The 21,234-nt window shown below is 40.1% G+C and overlaps 1 protein-coding gene across 1 annotated transcript; it reads right to left on the bottom strand.

Moving 5' to 3' along the window:
- Positions 1–3,853: 3,853 nt before the first annotated feature.
- Positions 3,854–12,579, bottom strand: LOC306997465 (E3 SUMO-protein ligase ZBED1-like; the record flags this gene model as incomplete). The annotated part of the gene is made up of 2 exons (XM_079610769.1): positions 3,854–4,606; positions 12,230–12,579. 2 exons carry the CDS (start codon positions 12,577–12,579, stop codon positions 3,946–3,948), a joined length of 1,011 nt encoding a protein of 336 aa, XP_079466895.1. The 3' UTR covers positions 3,854–3,945.
- Positions 12,580–21,234: the final 8,655 nt, after the last annotated feature.

Here is a 21,234-nt window from a genome sequence, read left to right as displayed (position 1 = left end):
CATACTCATAATCTCCTTCTGATGCTTCATACGCCATATATAGCCATATCTGACCCATATTGAACTTAAAAGTTCAATAGGTCTGATAAAAAAGTTCCTAAAAAGTTTTTTAAAAAGTTATAGGCTACTTTTAATGAAAAATAAACAGATGTCACTTTTTGACCTACTGGACATATTCCTGGCCAAAGAGTACCTGAACATTACCTTGCTATTCATAAAGATTGACTTGTGGTCCATACAGAGGTCCATATTTGACCCAAGGAAAATATTTCTGGCCAAATAATCCTCAATCTTGAACTTTCCATACATACTCATAGACAACTTCTGATGCTTCATTAGTCATTTTGAAGTCCATTTATAAGTCCATATCTTGACTGATTGAACTTATTTCTGGTCAAAGGGTCCTTAATTGGGTTTTAAACTATATAAACTTAGAGACTCCTTCTGATGATAAATCAGTCATTAAGAATTCCATATTTGACCTACTGAACATATTTTTGGCCAAAGAGTCCTCATCTTGATTTTTCTATTGCTCATTGACTCATTCTGATGCTTCATAAGCCATATATGGCCATATCTGACCTATTGAACTTATTTCAGGTTAAAGGGTCCTAAAAAGTTTTTTTTTTTTAAATTGACTACTTTTGATGAAAAATCTGCCATACAGAGTCTTTGAACTCTGTATACAGAGGTCACTTTTTGACTTAATGGACATATTCCTGGCCAAAGAGTACCTGAACATTAACTTGCTATTCATAAAGATTGACTTGTTGTGGTGTTAAATTAGCCATACAGAAGTTCATATTTGACTCAAGGAAAATATTTCTGGCCAAATAATCCTCAATCTTGAACTTTCCATACATAATCATAGACAACTTCTGATGCTTCATTAGCCATATTGAAGTCCATTTAGAAGTCTATATCTTGACTGATTGAACTTATTTCTGGTCAAAATGTCCTTAATTGGTTTTAAACTATATAAACTTAGAGAATCCTTTTGATGTTAAATCAGCCATTTAGAATTCCATATTTGACCTACTGAACATATTGACATTGTGTTCAACGCACCACCTCTAAAAAACACCCCACTTAATGGCATAACTTCTCCTAGTGGATGAGGCCCTAGCACTCAGAATGGTCTCAATAACATCCGGCGAAAGCCCAGTGTCTCTTAATTGGTTCCCATCAGGGGCCAAACGTGAAGATTCCACAGGCCTGGCCTGGGATGGAATATCGTGCCCTCCGCCTGAGACAGAAGGTCCTTCCTCTCCGGAATCGCCCACGGCGAGCCGTCGAGGAGAGACATTATCTCCGAGAACCATACCCTGTTCGGCCAACGCGGCGCTATCAGTAAGAGGCAAGACCCTTGTTGGGGAACTCTGGTCCATATCTGTTTCACTACCTCCGGGTGGAGTTTCCATTCCCCCGTCGGTAGTGTCTGTCTGGACAATCGATCTGCTCCCACATTCAGATGCCCTGGGATGTATACTGCCCTGAGTGACAGGAACTTGCCCTGGGCCCAGAGAAAAATCTGCCTCGCTATTCTGTTCAAATTGCGTGAACGCAGACCCCCCTGGTGATTTATATATGAGACTGCTGCTGTGTTGTCCACCCGCACTAGGACATGACAGCCCCTCAATTGCTGGAGAAAATATTTCAGAGCCAGAAATATGGCCATCAGCTCGAGGCAATTGATGTGCCAATCGAGCTGATGACCCTCCCATTCCCCTTGAGCTGGACGGCCATCCAAGACCGCTCCCCAGCCCGTCAGGGAGGCGTCCGTCGTTAGCAGTTTGCAACGTCACGGCGCCCCTAAAGTGGGACCCAAGGCGAGGAACCGGGGTCTGAGCCACAGAGAAAGTGTACGAAGCCCGCGGCGCGTCACTTTTATTTGCCTTCGAGGATTGGCTCTTGGATGAAATCCTCTGGCTTTTAGCCACAACTGAAACGGTCTCATGTGCAACAGCCCCAAAGGAATCACCGTGGATGCTGAGGCCATGAAACCTAACATTCTTTGGTACTGACGAACAGTACGAACTTGGCCTAGCTTGACATTGGTCATGGTCTGCCGAATGGTCTCGATTCGAGCGGGAGACATTTGTGCCTGCATCGTAACCGAATCCCAAACGATCCCGAGATAATTCGTTCTCTGAGCAGGAGAAAGAACACTTTTCTTGGTGTTGAGTTTCAGCCCTAGAGAAACTAGATGAGCTAACACAATGTCTCTGTGTTGGAGCGCCATCTCTCGCGATTGTGCTAGAATTAACCAATCGTCGATGTAATTCAAAATGCGAATGCCCTGGAGTCGTAATGGAGCCAGTGCTGCATCCATGCATTTTGTGTATGTGCGGGGTGACAGTGCTAGACCGAATGGAAGAACCCGAAATTGGTACGCTCCGCCCCCGAAAGCGAACCTCAGGAATTTCCTGTGTTGTGGCAATATTTCTATGTGAAAATATGCGTCCTTCAGATCGATCGTGACGAACCAATCGTGATGTTGTATTTGCGACACGACCGTCTTGACGGTTAACATCTTGAACTTGAGTGCTTTGACTGTTCGGTTTAAGCCTCGAAGATCTAAGATTGGACGCAACCCCCCGTCCTTTTTGGGTACTAGGAAGTATCTGCTGTAATAACCTGACTCCCTCTCTGGAAGAGGAACACGTTCTATGGCCTCTTTGCTCAGAAGAGTTTGCAGCTCTTGCAACAGTACATGCATCTGCTCTGGTTTCACGGTAGTGACAATCACGCCGTTGAAACGCGGAGGACGACGAATAAATTGGATTCTGTATCCTAACTGTACTGTGCTTAATACCCACGCAGAAACGCCTGGCAGAAGTTTCCACGCTGCCAGACTTTCTGAGAGTGGTATTAATTTTAATACTTCCTTTTGGGGGATTGTTAGATGTTCCGTGTCCGGAATGGCGGCCGGGAACGACGGAACATCTAACATTTCGCTGGAAACCGCTGCCCTCCGAGGCACGAGAGGTGGCGGGGATGGAGTGGTTTTGTGAGGGTAGCGGGAAGGGGCGAAAAGGTCTTGAATTGGTCTTGAAAGGTCTTGAAAGGTCCCCCCCATCCCGCGGGGGACTACCCCCACTAGATCGGGCGCAAGACCATCAGGACTTTCTCTTTTTATTAATAATGGTCCTGAGGTCTGGCTTGGGAGGTTGCTGAGCGCGGCGAACCTGTCCCCAATCCCTGCGAGGGGGAGCACGGTCCGCTACGCTCTGCTTTCTAACCTCCCTGGGTTTTGAAGGACCGGGGCGGGGCTGGGTGGCAGACGGCCCCTCCCCTTGAGTGCGGCGAGGAAGAAATAAAAGATTAAAACTGCCACTACAATTTCTCCCTGTTTATCATTCTCTGATAAGCAAATAAATGCAACAATTTTAAGTAGGGCTGTCAAATGATTTTAATCAAATTAATCAGAATTTTCAGTGGATTAATCAGGATTAATCACTATTTGCAATTACACCTGAATCCTACCCATTTTTTTTGTCTGAAATGCATACCAAAAGATAAATAACAGGACACAGATACATCATTTTCATATTATGTCTGTTTATTAACACAGCCAAATAATGGTGGTTTAAATCAAGCTGAAACATACTACACACCATAATATTTGTCTTTATAATGTCCCATCCCTTCCTCTTTGGCATTCCTCTTAACCAGGATGTACAATTTACAGTATTCAATTGAACAGAAAGCAATAAATGTAGTCAAATCATAACAGTGGCCTACCACAATTTTGCACAATTTGAGTAATCTGTTGCGTTTTTATGTGGAAAATTTTTTTTTCAATAAAACTTTTAAATCAAACCAAAGAACAATCTTTTACCTTTTCCTCCATTCTTTAATCCAGTTGCTCAAAAATCCAGTTGCTAACTACTATAACATGTTGCACTGAAACTGGTCTTTTTGTTTGAACATCACCTTTCAAATCTACTGAGCTTCATCATCTTTCAGCCAGTTGCTGAGGCAAACTAACTTGTTCACATTTTCTGAAAGTAAAGCTGACCTTTTCTTGTTCACAATGTGACCAGCAACTGAGAAAAGTCGTTCACAGGGAACAGTGGTTGCAGGAGTGGCTAGATATTTGTGAGCTAGTGAGGCCAGCTTCTCATGGGCTCCTGAATGAGATGCCCACCACCTCAAGGGGCAGTCCTCCAATTTAATTGTGGGCTCTGCTCTGTACCTCTGTATGGCAGGTTGGACCTCTTCATCTTCCGATTCAGAATCTGAGCCCATTTGCAGAAGGCTGATTTTCTTCCTGGGTGGCCCATCATCATGTGTCTGTGAAGACTTTCTGGGTGATTCTTGTTGCAGCATCCCTTCAAGTGTGGTCCACACCTCTTCCCTGTCTGTCTTGGGCAGGCATTTCAAGTCTTTGAAACGAGGATCCATAACTGTAGCAATCTGGAGCCATGCATTGTTGAGCTGTTCTTGACGGGATGCTAGGTCCTCCTTGAACTTGGTCTTGAATCTTACCACATATGCAGGGTCCTCATCACAGGCTTCCATCTTGAGACGCAAGTGGCAGAGAGAAGGTAGTACCACAGAACAGGAGACATAGGCCTCTCCACCCAGGAGCTCAGTTACATACCTACGCACACAAACACACACATGCACACAGAGACAATGTATTATTAGAACAGTGGTTATCAACATATTATTAGGTGTTCAAGCACGAAGTGCTGAAAACCTATTGTAATTGTACTGATTTTTATTATTATTATTATTCTCCTGTAAAACGCATCGTGCAGCCCAAACCGTAAGTGCTAGAGACTTGAAACTTTGCCTCAAGGTAGTGCAAAAATCGAGGAGAGGTTATCAAATTATGAGCCAGATTGGCCTATAGTCAAGTCAAGTCAAGTCATCTTTATTTATATAGCGCTTTTTACAATACAGATTGTATCAAAGCAGCTTCACAGTGATAACATGAAAATAATACAAAAAATAATTTCATCATCGTCCACCTTTAAGGCAGATCTATAATATTGTTGAATATTAAATGTCCCCAACTAAGCAAGCCAGAAGGTAAGGCAACAGCGGCAAGGAACCAAAACTCCATCAGTTGACAGAAGGGAGAAAAAAACCTTGGGAGAACCCAGGCTCAGTCGGGGGCCAGTTCTCCTCTGGCCAATGAGTGAACAGTGTATGAAGTTCAGAATGAATCAGAGTATTTGTCCAGTTCCGGTTGGTTGAAGTCGGAGTGGAGAGGAGGAGAGACTGGTTGACACTTCAGGTCAGCGGCGTCGTCGTCGTGTCCTGGCGCTGGTCCTTCATCAGATCTGGATACGGCCTGGTTCCGGTGGACAGCAGTAAACCTTGGGATAGACAGAGAGACTAATATTAGCGTAGACGCCATCCTTCTTATGATGTACCAAGTACATCAGGATTACGGGAAGTGTTCCCGGTCCCGGCTGTTCTAAACTATGCAGCCTAATTATAAGTCTATAATGTGTTATGTGTATGCTAGGCCGAAGAGATGTGTTTTTAGTCTAGATTTGAACTGACAGAGTGTGTCTGCTTCCCGGACATTTTGATATTCTAGGTATTATTAACTGGCCGGAATTTTGAGATCGCAGTAGACGTGAAGGACTATAATGCGTTAAGAGCTCGCTCAAGTACTGCGGAGCTAAACCATTTAGTGCTTTGTAAGTGATCAGCAATATTTTAAAATTTATACGATGTTTAATAGGCAGCCAATGCAGTGTTGACAGAACAGGGCTAATATGGTCATACTTCCTGGTTCTAGTAAGAACTCGAGCTGCTGCGTTTTGAACTAGCTGTAGTTTGTTTATTAAGCGTGCAGGGCAACCACCCAGTAGAGCATTACAATAATCTAGCCTTGAGGTCATAAACGCTTGAGGTCATAAACTAATTGTTCTGCATTATTCATTGAGAGCATATGACGCAATTTAGATATATTTTTAAGATGGAAGAAAGCGGTTTTACAGATACTAGACACATGACTTTCAAATGAAAGATTGGTATCAAAGAGCACACCCAGGTTCCTAACCGACGACGAAGACTTAACAGAGCAGCCATCAAGTGTTAGACAGTACTCTAGGTTATTACGTGTGGAAGTTTTTTGTCCAATAATTAGAATCTCTGTTTTTTCTGAATTTAGAAGTAGGAAATTACTAGTCATCCAATTTTTTATATCAGCTATGCATTCCGTTAATTTTTCGAATTGGTAGGTTTCGTTAGGTTTTGAAGAAATATACAGCTGAGTATCGTCGGCATAACAGTGAAAGCTAATTCCATGTTTCCTAATGATATCTCCTAATGGTAGCATATACAGAGTGAACAGCAGCGGTCCTAGTACTGAGCCTTGTGGTACGCCATACTGAACTTGTGATTGATAAGACATCTCTTCATTTACTGCTACAAACTGATAACGGTCAGATAAGTATGATTTAAACCATGCTAGTGCAATTCCACTAATGCCAACATAATGTTCGAGTCTATTTAAAAGGATGTTGTGGTCAATGGTGTCAAATGCAGCACTAAGATCCAGTAATACTAATAGAGAGATACAACCACGATCGGATGATAAGAGCAAATCATTTGTGACTCTAACGAGAGCTGTCTCGGTACTATGGTACGGTCTAAATCCGGACTGAAAATCCTCGCAGATATCATTTCTTTCAAGAAAGGAACACAGTTGTGAGGATACTGCTTTTTCTAATATCTTTGACAGAAATGGCAGATTAGAGATCGGCCTGTAATTGACTAGTTTTGTAGGATCAAGTTGCTGTTTTTTAACAAGCGGTTTAATCATAGCTAGCTTAAAGGTTTTTGGTACGTATCCTAGAGACAAAGATGAATTAATGATATTAAGAAGAGGATCTATGACATCTGGAAGCATCTCTTTCAGCAGCTTAGTCGGTATAGGGTCTAACATGCACGTTGTCGATTTAGATGATTTGACGAGTTTGCAAAATTCTTCCTCTCCTATAGCAATGAATGAATCAAATTTTCCCTCAGGGAGACTACAATGCACTTCCTGATGCGATACTGTATTAGACGGCTGCATAGTTATAATTTTGTCCCTGATATTATCGATCTTATAAGTGAAGAAGTTCATAAAGTCATTACTGCTGTGTTGCTTGGAAACTTCTGGGCTTGAAGCTTTCTTTTTCGTTAGTTTAGCCACTGTTTCAAATAAATACCTAGGATTATGTTTATTTTCTTCTAATAGGGTTGAAAAATAAGCAGATCTAGCAGCTTTTAAAGCCTCTCTGTAAGCAATCGAGCTCTCCTTCCATGAAATCCGAAACACCTCTAGTTTTGTTTTCTTCCAGTTGCGCTCCATTTTTCTGGCTGCTCTCTTAAGGGCCTGAGTGTGCTCGTTGTGCCACGGCGTTGGACTATGTTCTTTAATCTTCTTTAAGCGCAGCGGAGCAACTGTGTCTAAAGTGCTGGAAAAGAGAGAGTTAAAAGTTTCTGTTGCAATATCAAGTTCTTCTAAGCTATCCGGGATGCTGAGATGATGAAACTGATTAGGAAGATTATTGATAAAGCAATCTTTAGTAGCAGAAGTGATCGGTCTAACATATTTATAACACGGAGTCGGCTTTGCAGCCTTGGCTAAATGTAATTTACACGAGACTAGATAGTGATCTGAGATGTCATCGCTCTGTTGCAGTATTTCAACGGCATCAACATCTATTCCATGTGATAGTATTAGATCTAGAGTATGATTACGACAATGAGTCGGTCCTGACACGTGTTGTCTAACTCCAATTGAGTTTATAATGTCTTTAAATGCCAATCCCAATGCATCTTTTTCATTATCTATGTGTATATTAAAGTCACCAACAATTAGTACTTTATCTGCAGCCAATACTAATTCTGATAGAAAGTCCGCAAATTCTTTGATAAAGTCTGTATGGTACCCCGGTGGCCTGTATACAGTAGCCAGCAGAATTTTCAAACGTGATTTATCGTTTACACTATATATTTTTACATTAAGCACCAACACTTCAAAAGAATTATAATTACAACTAGATTTCTTAGTGGTTTTGAAAATATTACTATAAATTACAGCAACACCTCCTCCTTTGCGTTTCAGACGAGGTTCATGTTTATAACCGTAATCTTGTGGGGTTGACTCATTTAAAGCAATGTAATCGTTTGGTTTTAGCCAGGTTTCTGTTAAACACAGCACATCTAGGTTATAATCTGTAATCATATCATTAACTATTAGCGCTTTTGAAGTAAGAGATCGAATATTCAGCAACCCAAGCTTTATCATTTGCTCATTTGTATTATATCTGTTTTTTATTTGTTGAAGATCAATTAAATTTTTAACCTTAGATGGGTTTGAACGTATTTTGGATTTCCAAGTTCGGGGAACAGACACAGTCTCTATATGATGATATCTAGGTGAAAGAGGCTCTATGTGATGGGATTTATCTGACCTTGGTGACGTGAGGCCGCTAGCAGACGGTCGGTTAAGCCAGTCTGTCTGCTTCCTGACCTGAGGCCCAGATTGTCATGTTTTATCTCTAAGACTATGAGCCAAATTACTAGAGAGAAGAGCAGCACCATCCCAGGAGGGATGAATACCATCTCTTTTCAACAGGTCAGGTTTGCCCCAAAAACTTTTCCAATTGTCTATGAATTCTATATTATTCTATATTATAGGTGGCGCTATAGCAATCAATTGCGCGAAACTGGTCATAACTCCTAGACCGCATATCATAGACTCAAGTGTCTTATATCATTGGAAAGCTGACCACCTGACTTAAAAAATGTATATCTCCGATTTCATTTCCGGTATGCAAATTTTTCCGCCATTTTGAATTTTGTCAAAAATATACTTTTGCAAACTAGTCCCTGGATTTTTGCCCGATCGGAACCAAACCAGTGCAGAAATGTTCTCTGGAGTCTGAAGATCAATAATGATCGAAAAAAAGTTGAATTTTCAAATCGCGGTCGCTAGGGGGCGCGAAATGAACGTTGTGGGAGGAGCCTATTTTACTAAAATGCCTATAACTCGAGAAGTAAATGAGATAGCCTCACCAATTTTGGTACACATGTGTAGGAGGGCAATCTAAGGTCACAGTAAAAAAAATCGCGACGATTGAACACTAGGTGGCGCTGTAACATGAAAAAAGCATAAAAAGGCCTGTGACCACCTGACCGTTAGTCCAATTGACTTGAAAATTGGTACGCAGTGTCTTGGTCCAAGGCCCCATGTATGTATATGAGGTCATTGGCGTATCTCGAAAAACATGGCCGCCATCGGCCAATGAATTTGAGCACCTATTAGACAAGGTTAACGGAGGCCGATCGTAACGAAACTCGGTGGGCGTGTTTGACTCATGGCCCCAAAGGTCTGTAAGAGTTTTGAAAGAAATCGGCCACTAGTTGGCGCTAACGAGTTTTAAGGCTCTGTAATCACGTGGTGTTACAAATATCGTCACAATATGCATATCATTTGATAGGTCTCCTCATGTTGAACATATTTGCCTCAAGAACCACTGCTGTCAATCAAACCGTTTATTAAATATTCACGAATATGTTAAAAACCTACTTTTGCGAACTAGTCCCTGGTTTTTCGCCCAATTAGAACCAAACCAGTCTAGGACAATTCTCTGGACTCTCTAGATCAATAATTATCGAAAAAAGTTAAACTTTTGCAATTTTCATATGAGTATAACGAGTCATTTAGAAAATGGGCGTGGCAAAATACACTCAAAAGCCTATAAATCCTAAACAAAAACTCAAAACTTCACAGAAATTGGTAGGCATATGTGTCATAACATGCTGAAGAAGCACGCCAAGTTTCATGGAGATCGGACCATATGTGGCGCTATAACTGTTAAAAAGCTTTGAAAAAACAATGTATTCCCTATGGTGACTTGCCTGTATTGGCTGTAAATGGTATTTTCCATCTCTGTAATCACGTGGTGTTAAAAACATCCACATAATATGCATATATTTTCATAGATCTCCTCATACTGAACAACTTTGCCTCAAGAACCACTACTGTCAATAAAATTGTTCATTAAATATTTGCTATTATGTTAAAAACCTACTTTTGCAAACTAGTCATATTGACATAAGTGGTTTAATACTGCCCCCTTCTGGTCACTTGGTCATACTACTCACTAATATTGTTCTATAATTCATATTTAGACTTTATAAAATCACTATTTTAACATTTACAATCACATTTTGACAAAATTCATCTATTGGAGTATTACTATTGACAATTGTATCACACTGAGAAATGGGAATTGTGAAAGTGAAACGGAGGCCGCCATTTAGGCCACGCCCCTCGCAGTACAAATTCACTCATAACTCGAAAACGGAAAGTCGTTGCGCGCTCAAATTTTGATGGTAAGGTCCTCTCCAGGCTCTTAATCGAAATCTATTGTCGCGGAGCTCAGGAACGCCCCCCCCGCGAATGTCGAATTCGCGAGACCTCCGAATTTGAACGGCTGTAACTCCCGAACCAGACCACCCCGATCGTCGTGGAATAGCTTGTTGGAAAGGGCCCGTCCCCGCCTAGCTTCGATTCGATTTTGGTGCGATTTGGCCCGGGCATTCCCGAGATATAAGCCAAAAAAGGATTGCATTTGAACGGGAATAACTCCCGGCCCCAATCACCCACCAACACCAGGATGGTCTCATTACACAGGGCCCCTCGAGCACTATCTAAGCTCCGATTTTCAGATTTTTTCGCCTTCTCGTTCCCGAAATATAAGTGAAAAACCAAATTTCCATTCATTCATTCCCTTCAACTGTAAGATGGAGGCTGCAACAACACTGTTGTCCACTAGAGAGCAGCAGGATTATATTTGTAATCTTTTTATCAGCTTTCAGCATTGACTAACAAACAAATGCTTAAAGCTATTGTTATTTTGATGGACATGTAATATGTGTAAGCATGCATAATGGAGTTAACATGGAAAAACTGGTTTGGTTTAGTGCTAAACACTGGTAAAAATCAAGACTTGTAAAAGTACATGTTAAAAGACTATTAATAAGTAGAATGTCCAGCAGAGGGCAGTAGAAGACCACTTATTGGCTCACTTTCATTTTACATGTATATATTTAGACACTAAAAAATCCCTTACATAACGATTACTATTATAACACAATCATATTTTGTCAGAGTTTATCACTTCATTTGTTCTGATGCTTCACATTATTGCTAGCAACATGGTAAATCATGGTAAATAACGCTAGAAACATGGTAAATCACAGTAAATAGGGTAAATCATGCTAGAATGTGGTGTAACATGGTAAATCATCCTGTAACATGGTAAATCAAGGTAAACAAAGATAAATCATGGTAAACAATGGTAAATCATGCTAAATGTATGGTAAATTGTAAATCATGGTAAATGGACTTTTCTATCTATTATGTCAGTGGTCTTAAAGGCCTTAAAAGCTTGAACACCGACAAATGCTGCTTGCAGCTTTAATTATTATTATAATCATTATTATTTTTTACATACATGCAGGGTGCGATTTGCCGGGGGGGTGCCTTTGGGGGTTGTGGGATTTCCCCCTTTCTGGTCAATGTATACCTGCCTCTGCTTAATTATTTGTATCCCCCCCTCAAACTAAAGTGATCAGTGCTACTACACTAACGGCAAGACGGATCACAAAACTTATCACGGATCCGTGGTTTGATTAAAGTCAATTTTATTTAAAAATTATTACTCACTCAATCTTGAGCGTCTGGCGCGAGTGATTTCAATGTTAAGTCAATGTAAAGACGCGTTTACGCACGTCTAGAGGTCCTGCGGCGCGAATGAGGCGTTTAGCGCGGCGCGGGGCTTATAGCCTCATTCGCGCGTCCAGTTCACGCGAATGATGCGAATTGCTAACACAGATAATGCATGTGTCTTTTTTATCATTTCACAGCTCAGCATCACGATGTAAAGTTAACGTTATTGCATGATCACAGTTCTGTGGAAAGATTGTGGGGAAAGATAAGCTATTAGAGTAAAAATATTGCGTTAGGCTACTTCATGAGTTAATAAGAAAAAAGATTTTACAATTCCTGCAAATGCAGTGATAAAGTTCATGTTGCATGATTTATTTTTATGAATAAAAATGTTTCAAAACATCCCCCTGTTTTTTTTTTTTTCACAAATCGCACCCTGCATAGATAATTGTTATTGATATTTAACTTGGTTAAATTCATTCCAGAAATTAATCAAAGCAATGTTATTTGATAAGTTACAGACTGATTTACCTGCATGGCTCTAGAAGTGTCTCCAGCCTCTGCAGTTTATCCCACTCTGCTGCGGTCGGCAAAACGAGTTTGTGCACCTGATTGTCCAGGGTTGCGATGACAGCCTCTTTATTTCTGCTCACGCGCTTGACCATTTCCAGCGTCGAATTCCAACGTGTTGGAACATCCTGGATCAATGGCTCTTGCTTCTTTCCCAGGCTGACTTGTTGTGCTTGAAGCTCCGCAGCGTTTGCTGGGCTGTGCTTAAAATGACCGACAACTTTGCGAGCCTTGGCCAAAGCATTTACAAAGCCGCTGTCAGCAAGACTCACTGTGACGCTTCTCTGCACCATGTGAGCGACACAGTTCATGTGTTCATAGCGCGTATTGCGGCAACCATGTTGCGTGCACTGTCAGTCCCAATGGTTGTCGTCTTGCCCTCGATGTCCCACTTACGTGCAACAGACAGGAACTGTTCTTTACAAGCCTCCGCAAAATGACGCTCCTCAGTTTTTAATATAGTCAGCGCAAAAGACTTCAGTTCCCACATGTCACTGATGAAATGTGCAGTTACTCCGAGGTAATTATTGTTACTCACTGATGTCCAATGGTCTCCTGTCAGGGCGATATGATTTACTTGAGCCAAGACCTCTTTCCTTTTTTCTTTTTCGTTTTCATAGAGCTCGTGGATTTTCGTCATAACTGTGGCTCTTGACGGTGGCTTATAGGATGAGTCTTGAGACGCCACTTGCAAAACATCAAGGAAACCTGAGTCTTCTACAATGCTAATGGGTCTACAATCCTTTGCAATCCATTTTGCTATTGTGTTGGTCAAATTATCTGAGGTTGATTTTGTTAATGGCCTGCGAAAATTCAGCGCGGTCTGGCGCAAACCACTCGCTGAACCTGACGGCCCAGCAAACGCATGTTTGGCGTTGACATGTGTATGTATATATATGTGTGTATGTATATATATGTGTGTGTGTGTGTGTGTATATGTGTGTGTGTTGTCTTTGCATTCTTTCTTGTGGCTCAGTGACACCTATGAAATGCTCATTAGTATGCAGCATTAGCAGGTCTTTGTCTTCTCTCAGTTGTGAATGAGGACATTATTCATGACCTTGTTGGATCATTCATGACCATCTGCATATTGCATTTCCAAATAAAAAGTGTCTTACAAAATTTAAATCAATCTATTGTTTAATGTGAACGATTAGCCCGGATGATTTTCAGATCATTTTGAAGTAAATACTCTAGCCGACAACATCCATTAGTCAAAAGTATTGTGGGAATATGTGAAGTTGGTCGTTTGTGGTCTTAAATCAGAAAATTTAAGTTTGAGTTTTTTGAATAACCACGCATAAATAATATTCTCTCAAAAATGCAAACATGTACATACATGTTGCTCACATATTATGATAGCCATGTGCTAAATAGAGTGTAATTACACCTTTGCCATTAATACGTTTATAAGCAACTGAAAAAAATACAAATATCAGGGCATGTCAAAACATCTCAAGGACCCCAAAAACACCTTGGACCCCAGAGGGTTAATTTGAACTTTTTGCTTTTATTTTTGGTGTTGGTTTTGTGTTGACTTTTAGTAGCGTATTCTGTGATGTTCAGATTTCATGTTATATTTTTTGTTGATTGTCACCATTGTTGAGATTCATTGGCTGATTCTTGATGTCTGTGTGTGTCTGAAAGAAAACCATAGTTCAACATTTTTTAATGAATGATGAGTTTAAAAATCCTTCACAACCGATTGCGTAGCACTGCTTGGTCTTCTGCAGTAGTTTCACAGTGTAGTAATATTAAAATAAGCTGTATTAAAAAAACACATTTTTGATAAGTGATTAGAAACTGATAGAGATCAGTGAGACACACATTATGTGATGACATAAAATTTAAAACATTTACCAGCAACACCTGATCTCATTTTTGTTGGCATTGCTTCTGCCACTACAAACGTGTCTTATAAATACACAATTAAGCAGCCAAAATAAAACTAATGTTAAAGTCAAGGGTCAGGAGACCAACAAAAGCAAACACTGATCTCCATAATGGTAATTTCAAATGAAACAAAACAACATCTAAACCTCTGTTAATTCTCAATAGGAATTTCAGTAGACGTATGAAAAATTGAATTAAGTCAATCTGGTTAATAATAAGTGAAGCTGGTAATGCTATTTTTTAGAGTTGTTTAATCATTCTCTGCTGAGATCTTGAGAGATTTAATATCTTCTGTGGCTGAAGTCAGTTGTAGTTCTTGTGTTTCGCTTTTTTATCTTCTTGTTGTTCCTCTGTCCTTCAGTGATTCTGCTTGTTAACATCAGGTGTTCATCACTAATGCTCAATCATCAGTTAATTAATCACTGAATTATATAATTAACTTCAACACTGCTTTAGGCTACGTTTACAAGTGGACGGCTATTTTCATAAACGGACATTTCACCCCTCTTCGTTTTCAAAAATAACCCCGTGCACACGAACCTGTGTATATGCCGTACACTATACTAGTGCGGATTGTATGGAGGCTATTGTCAATGTACAGTTGCCAAGTTAACTCTTGTTACGCTCCCGTGCCGTGTGACATATTTAACGGCTCTGTGTGTGACGTGACCAGAGTGCAGCCTTTGTGGTTAGAAAATCTCGTTTGATCATATCGCGTGATTTACTCGCGCATGTCTAATCACAGCCTTTGTGATTAGAAAATCGCGTTTTATCATAACGCGATATTATCGCGAATGCAATTAATCGTTCAGCCCTACTGTTAACCCTTTCAACCCCACAGGAAAATCCACACTACAAAGAGTAAAAAGTAACATAGGCTACGTTTACACGTGGACGGCTATTTTCATAAACGGACATTTCACCCCTCTTCGTTTTCAAAAATAACCCTGTGAACACGAACCCGTGTATATGCCGCCAAGAGCATGCCAAACCTGTAGGTGGCAGTGTAACGAGAAGCTCAAGCCCATGTTAGCCAACCAGAATAATAATAATAATAATACATTTTATTTATAATGCGCTTTTCTAGAACCCAAAGCGCTACAGACAGTAAAACAAGTAAAATACAGAAGTAAAAGAGTAATACAGAATAATCATTACAGTGCAACCCAGTAAAAATACGAATCATGACAGTCTATGTAAGCAATTTTAAAAAGATGTGTTTTTAACAACTTCTTGAAACTGGCTAATGAGCGTCTCTAACTGTAAGAGGAAGTGCATTCCATAAGCTGGGTGCCGCAACGGAGAAAGCTCTCTCCCCCATAGATTTTAATCTACAGGGAGGCTGCTGAAGAGTAAGAGAATCCGAAGACCGAAGGGAACGAGAAGGCGCATACAGGCTGACTAAAGAAGGAGCTATTTCATGCGTAGCTTTGTATGTTAGTGTGAGAGTTTTAAAAGCGATGCGTGACTGGACAGGTAGCCAATGCAAACTATAAAGCACACCTGTAATGTGCTGACGGGGTGAAGTGTATGTGAGCACACGTGCTGCTGAATTCTGAATGTACTGCAGGCGTTTTGTAGATTTAGCAGGTAAACCAAAAAAAAGTGCATTACAGTAATCAATCCTGGAAGTAACAAATGCATGAATAAGCCTTTCAGCATCAGGTAGAGCCAAATAGGGCCTAATTCTTGCAATGTTTCTTAGATGATGGAATGCAGATTTTGTAATACTCTTAATATGAGAGTCTAGTGTTAGGTGGGCGTCAAAAATCACACCAAGGTTACGAGCACAAGAAGATGGAGATAAAACACTATCATCCATGATCAAATTAAAATGTCTCCCTTTGTGAGTATCCGCAGGTGTGCCAATGAGTAGAATCTCTGTCTTAGAGGAGTTCAATTTAAAAAAATTATGATGCATCCACGTTTTTATTTCCTGCACACAATCCGAGAGAATTTTGGAGGTGACAGTAGGATCAGATTTAGAGCTGATGTAAATTTGAGTATCGTCAGCATAAAAATGATACCCCAGACCATATTTCCTAATTATTTGCCCCAAAGGAAGCATATAGACACTAAACAAAATGGGCCCCAAGACTGATCCCTGAGGAACGCCAGAACAGACTAGTCCAGTATCGGATTTGTTGTTTCCCAAGACAACAAACTGGGAACGATCAGTGAAGTAAGATTTGAACCAGTTTAGTACAGTACCAGTAATACCAAGCCAGCTCTCCAGCCTATTTAGCAGGATAGAATGGCACACTGTGTCAAAAGCTGCACTCAGATCTAACAAGACCAAGATGGTAGGTCTGACTTATCACAACCAGGCTTTTTAAGGACTGGTGTAATAGCTGCAACCTTTAGGGCTTTTGGAACAGTACCAGTTGTTAGAGAGGTGTTCACAATGCTACAGATGAGGGGACTAATTGAAGAGAGACACCCCTTAAGAACAGATGTTGGGATAGGGTCAAGGGTACTTGTAGTAGTATTCATTGCCATCACCAATTTTGAAATACAATCATTAGTGACTATGTCAAAATTGGAGAATGCAGATTTAAGAAAATTAACTGGATAGGTCTCAGGAATTGCAGAGCAAGGTAGCAGACTGATAGACTTGTAGATGCTTAAATTTTTTTCCATAAAAAACATGAGAAATTTGTTACACTCCTGCACAGAAGAACAGATTGATGGCTTAATTGGTGCAATAATTTTGTTGATCGTCTTAAAAATCTTGTTTGGATTTGCAGCACCATCCCTAATGACAGACGAGTAGTACTCCGTTCTTGCTGTTTTAAGTGCTTCAGCATATTGACATAAAAAGTCATCGTACATTAACTTATGGACAGTTAAACCTGATTTTTTATATTGGCGTTCAAGCTGTCTGCTTTTCACCTTAAGAGCCCTGAGCTCAGTGGTATACCAAGGAGATGATTTAACAAATGAAACAACACGTTCTCTCCTAGGGGCTACCATGTCCAAAGCAGATGACAAAATAGAGTTAGTGATCAACAGTTTCAACTGTTGAGTCCTCTGATATCATGCAAGAAAGACTGTCAAAATGTATATTCTTGACATTTCTAAAATTAATGACCCTCTTTTGAGCATTTCTTAAAGATGGAATATTTAAGTTAAAAGTGAGAAGCTTATGATCGCTGATACACAAATCACTGCTGTCTAGCTGGTCAATGTCCACCCCTACAGAACACACCAGATCAAGTGTGTGACCCTTATTATGAGAATTTTACATGCTGAGTCATGTTAAAACAATCTAGTACCTCCATGAATTCCACAGTTAGATTACTATTAAAATTATCCACATGGATATTAATGTCTCCAGTGAGAATCATAGATGAACAGACAGAGCTAACAGATGTAAGTAACTCTGAGAGCTCATTAAAAAAACAATGAGTTAGGTTTTGGAGGTCAAGTCAAGTCAAGTCATCTTTATTTATAAAGCGCTTTTTACAATACAAATTGTATCAAAGCAGCTTCACAGTGATAACATGAAAATAATACAAAAAAAATTTCATCATCGTCCACCTTTAAGGCAGATCTATAATATTGTTGAATGTTAAATGTCCCCAACTAAGCAAGCCAGAAGGCAAGGCAACAGCGGCAAGGAACCAAAACTCCATCAGGTGACAGAATGGAGAAAAAAACCTTGGGAGAACCCAGGCTCAGTCGGGGGCCAGTTCTCCTCTGGCCAATGAGTGAACAATGAAGTTCAGAATGAATCAGAGTATTTGTCCAGTTCCGGTTGGTTGAAGTCGGAGTGGAGAGGAGGAGAGACTGGTTGACACTTCAGGTCAGCGGCGTCGTCGTCGTGTCCTGGCGCTGGTCCTTCATCAGATCTGGATACGGCCTGGTTCCGGTGGACAGCAGTAAACCTCGGGATAAACAGAGAGACTAATATTAGCGTAGACGCCATCCTTCTTATGATGTACCAAGTACATCAGGATTACGGGAAGTGTTCCCGGTCCCGGCTGTTCTAAACTATGCAGCCTAATTATATAAGTCTATAATGTGTTATGTGTATGCTAGGCCGAAGAGATGTGTTTTTAGTCTAGATTTGAACTGACAGAGTGTGTCTGCTTCCCGGACAATGGTAGGAAGACTGTTCCAAAGTTTTGGTGCTAAGTAGGAAAAGGATCTACCGCCAGCAGTCGATTTTGATATTCTAGGTATTATTAACAGGCCGGAATTTTGAGATCGCAGTAGACGTGAAGGACTATAATGCGTTAAGAGCTCGCTCAAGTACTGCGGAGCTAAACCATTTAGTGCTTTGTAAGTGATCAGCAATATTTTAAAATTTATACGATGTTTAATAGGCAGCCAATGCAGTGTTGACAGAACAGGGCTAATATGGTCATACTTCCTGGTTCTAGTAAGAACTCGAGCTGCTGCGTTTTGAACTAGCTGTAGTCTGTTTATTAAGCGTGCAGGGCAACCACCCAGTAGAGCATTACAATAATCTAGCCTTGAGGTCATAAACGCATGAACTAATTGTTCTGCATTATTAATTGAGAGCATATGACGTAATTTAGATATATTTTTAAGATGGAAGAAAGCGGTTTTACAGATACTAGACACATGACTTTCAAATGAAAGATTGGTATCAAAGAGCACACCCAGGTTCCTAACCGACGACGAAGACTTAACAGAGCAGCCATCAAGTGTTAGACAGTACTCTAGGTTATTACGTGTGGAAGTTTTTTGTCCAATAATTAGAATCTCTGTTTTTTCTGAATTTAGTAGTAGGAAATTACTAGTCATCCAATTTTTTATATCAGCTATGCATTCCGTTAATTTTGTGAATTGGTAGGTTTCGTTAGGTTTTGAAGAAATATAGAGCTGAGTATCGTCGGCATAACAGTGAAAACTAATTCCATGTTTCCTAATGATATCTCCTAATGGCATATACAGAGTGAACAGCAGCGGTCCTAGTACTGAGCCTTGTGGTACGCCATACTGAACATGTGATTGATAAGACATCTCATTCATTTACTGCTACAAACTGATAACGGTCAGATAAGTATGATTTAAACCATGCTAGTGCAATTCCACTAATGCCAACATAATGTTCGAGCCTATTTAAAAGGATGTTGTGGTCAATGGTGTCAAATGCAGCACTAAGATCAAGTAATACTAATAGAGAGATACAACCACGATCGGATGATAAGAGCAAATCATTTGTGACTCTAACGAGAGCTGTCTCGGTACTATGGTACGGTCTAAATCCGGACTGAAAATCCTCGCAGATATAATTTCTTTCAAGAAAGGAACACAGTTGTGAGGATACTGCTTTTTCTAATATCTTTGACAGAAATGGCAGATTAGAGATCGGCCTGTAATTGACTAGTTTTGTAGGATCAAGTTGCTGTTTTTTAACAAGCGGTTTAATCATAGCTAGCTTAAAGGTTTTTGGTACGTATCCTAGAGACAAAGATGAATTAATGATATTAAGAAGAGGATCTATGACATCTGGAAGCATCTCTTTCAGCAGCTTAGTCGGTATAGGGTCTAACATGCACGTTGTCGATTTAGATGATTTGACGAGTTTGCAAAATTCTTCCTCTCCTATAGCAATGAATGAATCAAATTTTCCCTCAGGAAGACTACAATGCACTTCCTGATGCGATACTGTATTAGACGGTTGCATAGTTATAATTTTGTCCCTGATATTATCGATCTTATAAGTGAAGAAGTTCATAAAGTCATTACTGCTGTGTTGCTTGGAAACTTCTGGGCCTGAAGCTTTCTTTTTCGTTAGTTTAGCCACTGTTTCAAATAAATACCTAGGATTATGTTTATTTTCTTCTAATAGGGTTGAAAAATAAGCAGATCTAGCAGCTTTTAAAGCCTCTCTGTAAGCAATCGAGCTCTCCTTCCATGAAATCCGAAACACCTCTAGTTTAGTTTTCTTCCAGTTGCGCTCCATTTTTCTGGCTGCTCTCTTAAGGGCCTGAGTGTGTTCGTTGTGCCACGGCGTTGGACTATGTTCTTTAATCTTCTTTAAGCACAGCGGAGCAACTGTGTCTAAAGTGCTGGAAAAGAGAGAGTTAAAAGTTTCTGTTGCAATATCAAGTTCTTCTAAGCTATCCGGGATGCTGAGATGATGAAACTGATTAGGAAGATTATTGATAAAGCAATCTTTAGTGGCAGAAGTGATCGGTCTAACATATTTATAACACGGAGACGGCTTTGCAGCCTTGGCTAAATGTAATTTACACGAGACTAGATAGTGATCTGAGATGTCATCGCTCTGCTGCAGTATTTCAACGGCATCAACATCTATTCCATGTGATAGTATTAGATCTAGAGTATGATTACGACAATGAGTCGGTCCTGACACGTGTTGTCTAACTCCAATTGAGTTTATAATGTCTTTAAATGCCAATCCCAATGCATCTTTTTCATTATCAATGTGTATATTAAAATCACCAACAATTAGAACTTTATCTGCAGCCAATACTAATTCTGATAGAAAGTCAGCAAATTCTTTGATAAAGTCTGTATGGTACCCTGGTGGCCTGTATACAGTAGCCAGCAGAATTTTCAAACGTGATTTATCGTTTACACTAGATATTTTTACATTAAGCACCAACACTTCAAAAGAATTATATTTACAACTAGATTTCTTAGTGGTTTTGAAAATATTACTATAAATTACAGCAACACCTCCTCCTTTGCGTTTCAGACGAGGTTCATGTTTATAACCGTAATCTTGTGGGGTTGACTCATTTAAAGCAATGTAATCGTTTGGTTTTAGCCAGGTTTCTGTCGATAAATGAATACAAAAAGAACAAAAAGATAAATGAATACAAAAAGAACAGGAGAAGTACCGTTCATTTTAAAAGCAACACACTCAAATGATGATACGCAGGGAACAGTAATTTCCGTAACAGATAATTAGTCTCTGTATATGACAGCAAGACCGCCGCCTTTACCACTTAGACGTGACCTCTGGATATATGTATATCCCGGTGGAGTACTCAAATTTAAGTTTATGAAGTCATTTGGTTGGTGCCAAGTCTCACAGATACAAAACAAGTCCAGTGCGTTGTTCAATATGG

The sequence above is a fragment of the Phoxinus phoxinus genome, assembly GCF_949152265.1.
Source record: "Phoxinus phoxinus genome assembly, chromosome: 4".
Lineage (NCBI taxonomy): Eukaryota > Metazoa > Chordata > Actinopteri > Cypriniformes > Leuciscidae > Phoxinus > Phoxinus phoxinus.
This window is presented reverse-complemented; position numbering and strand designations above follow the sequence as displayed.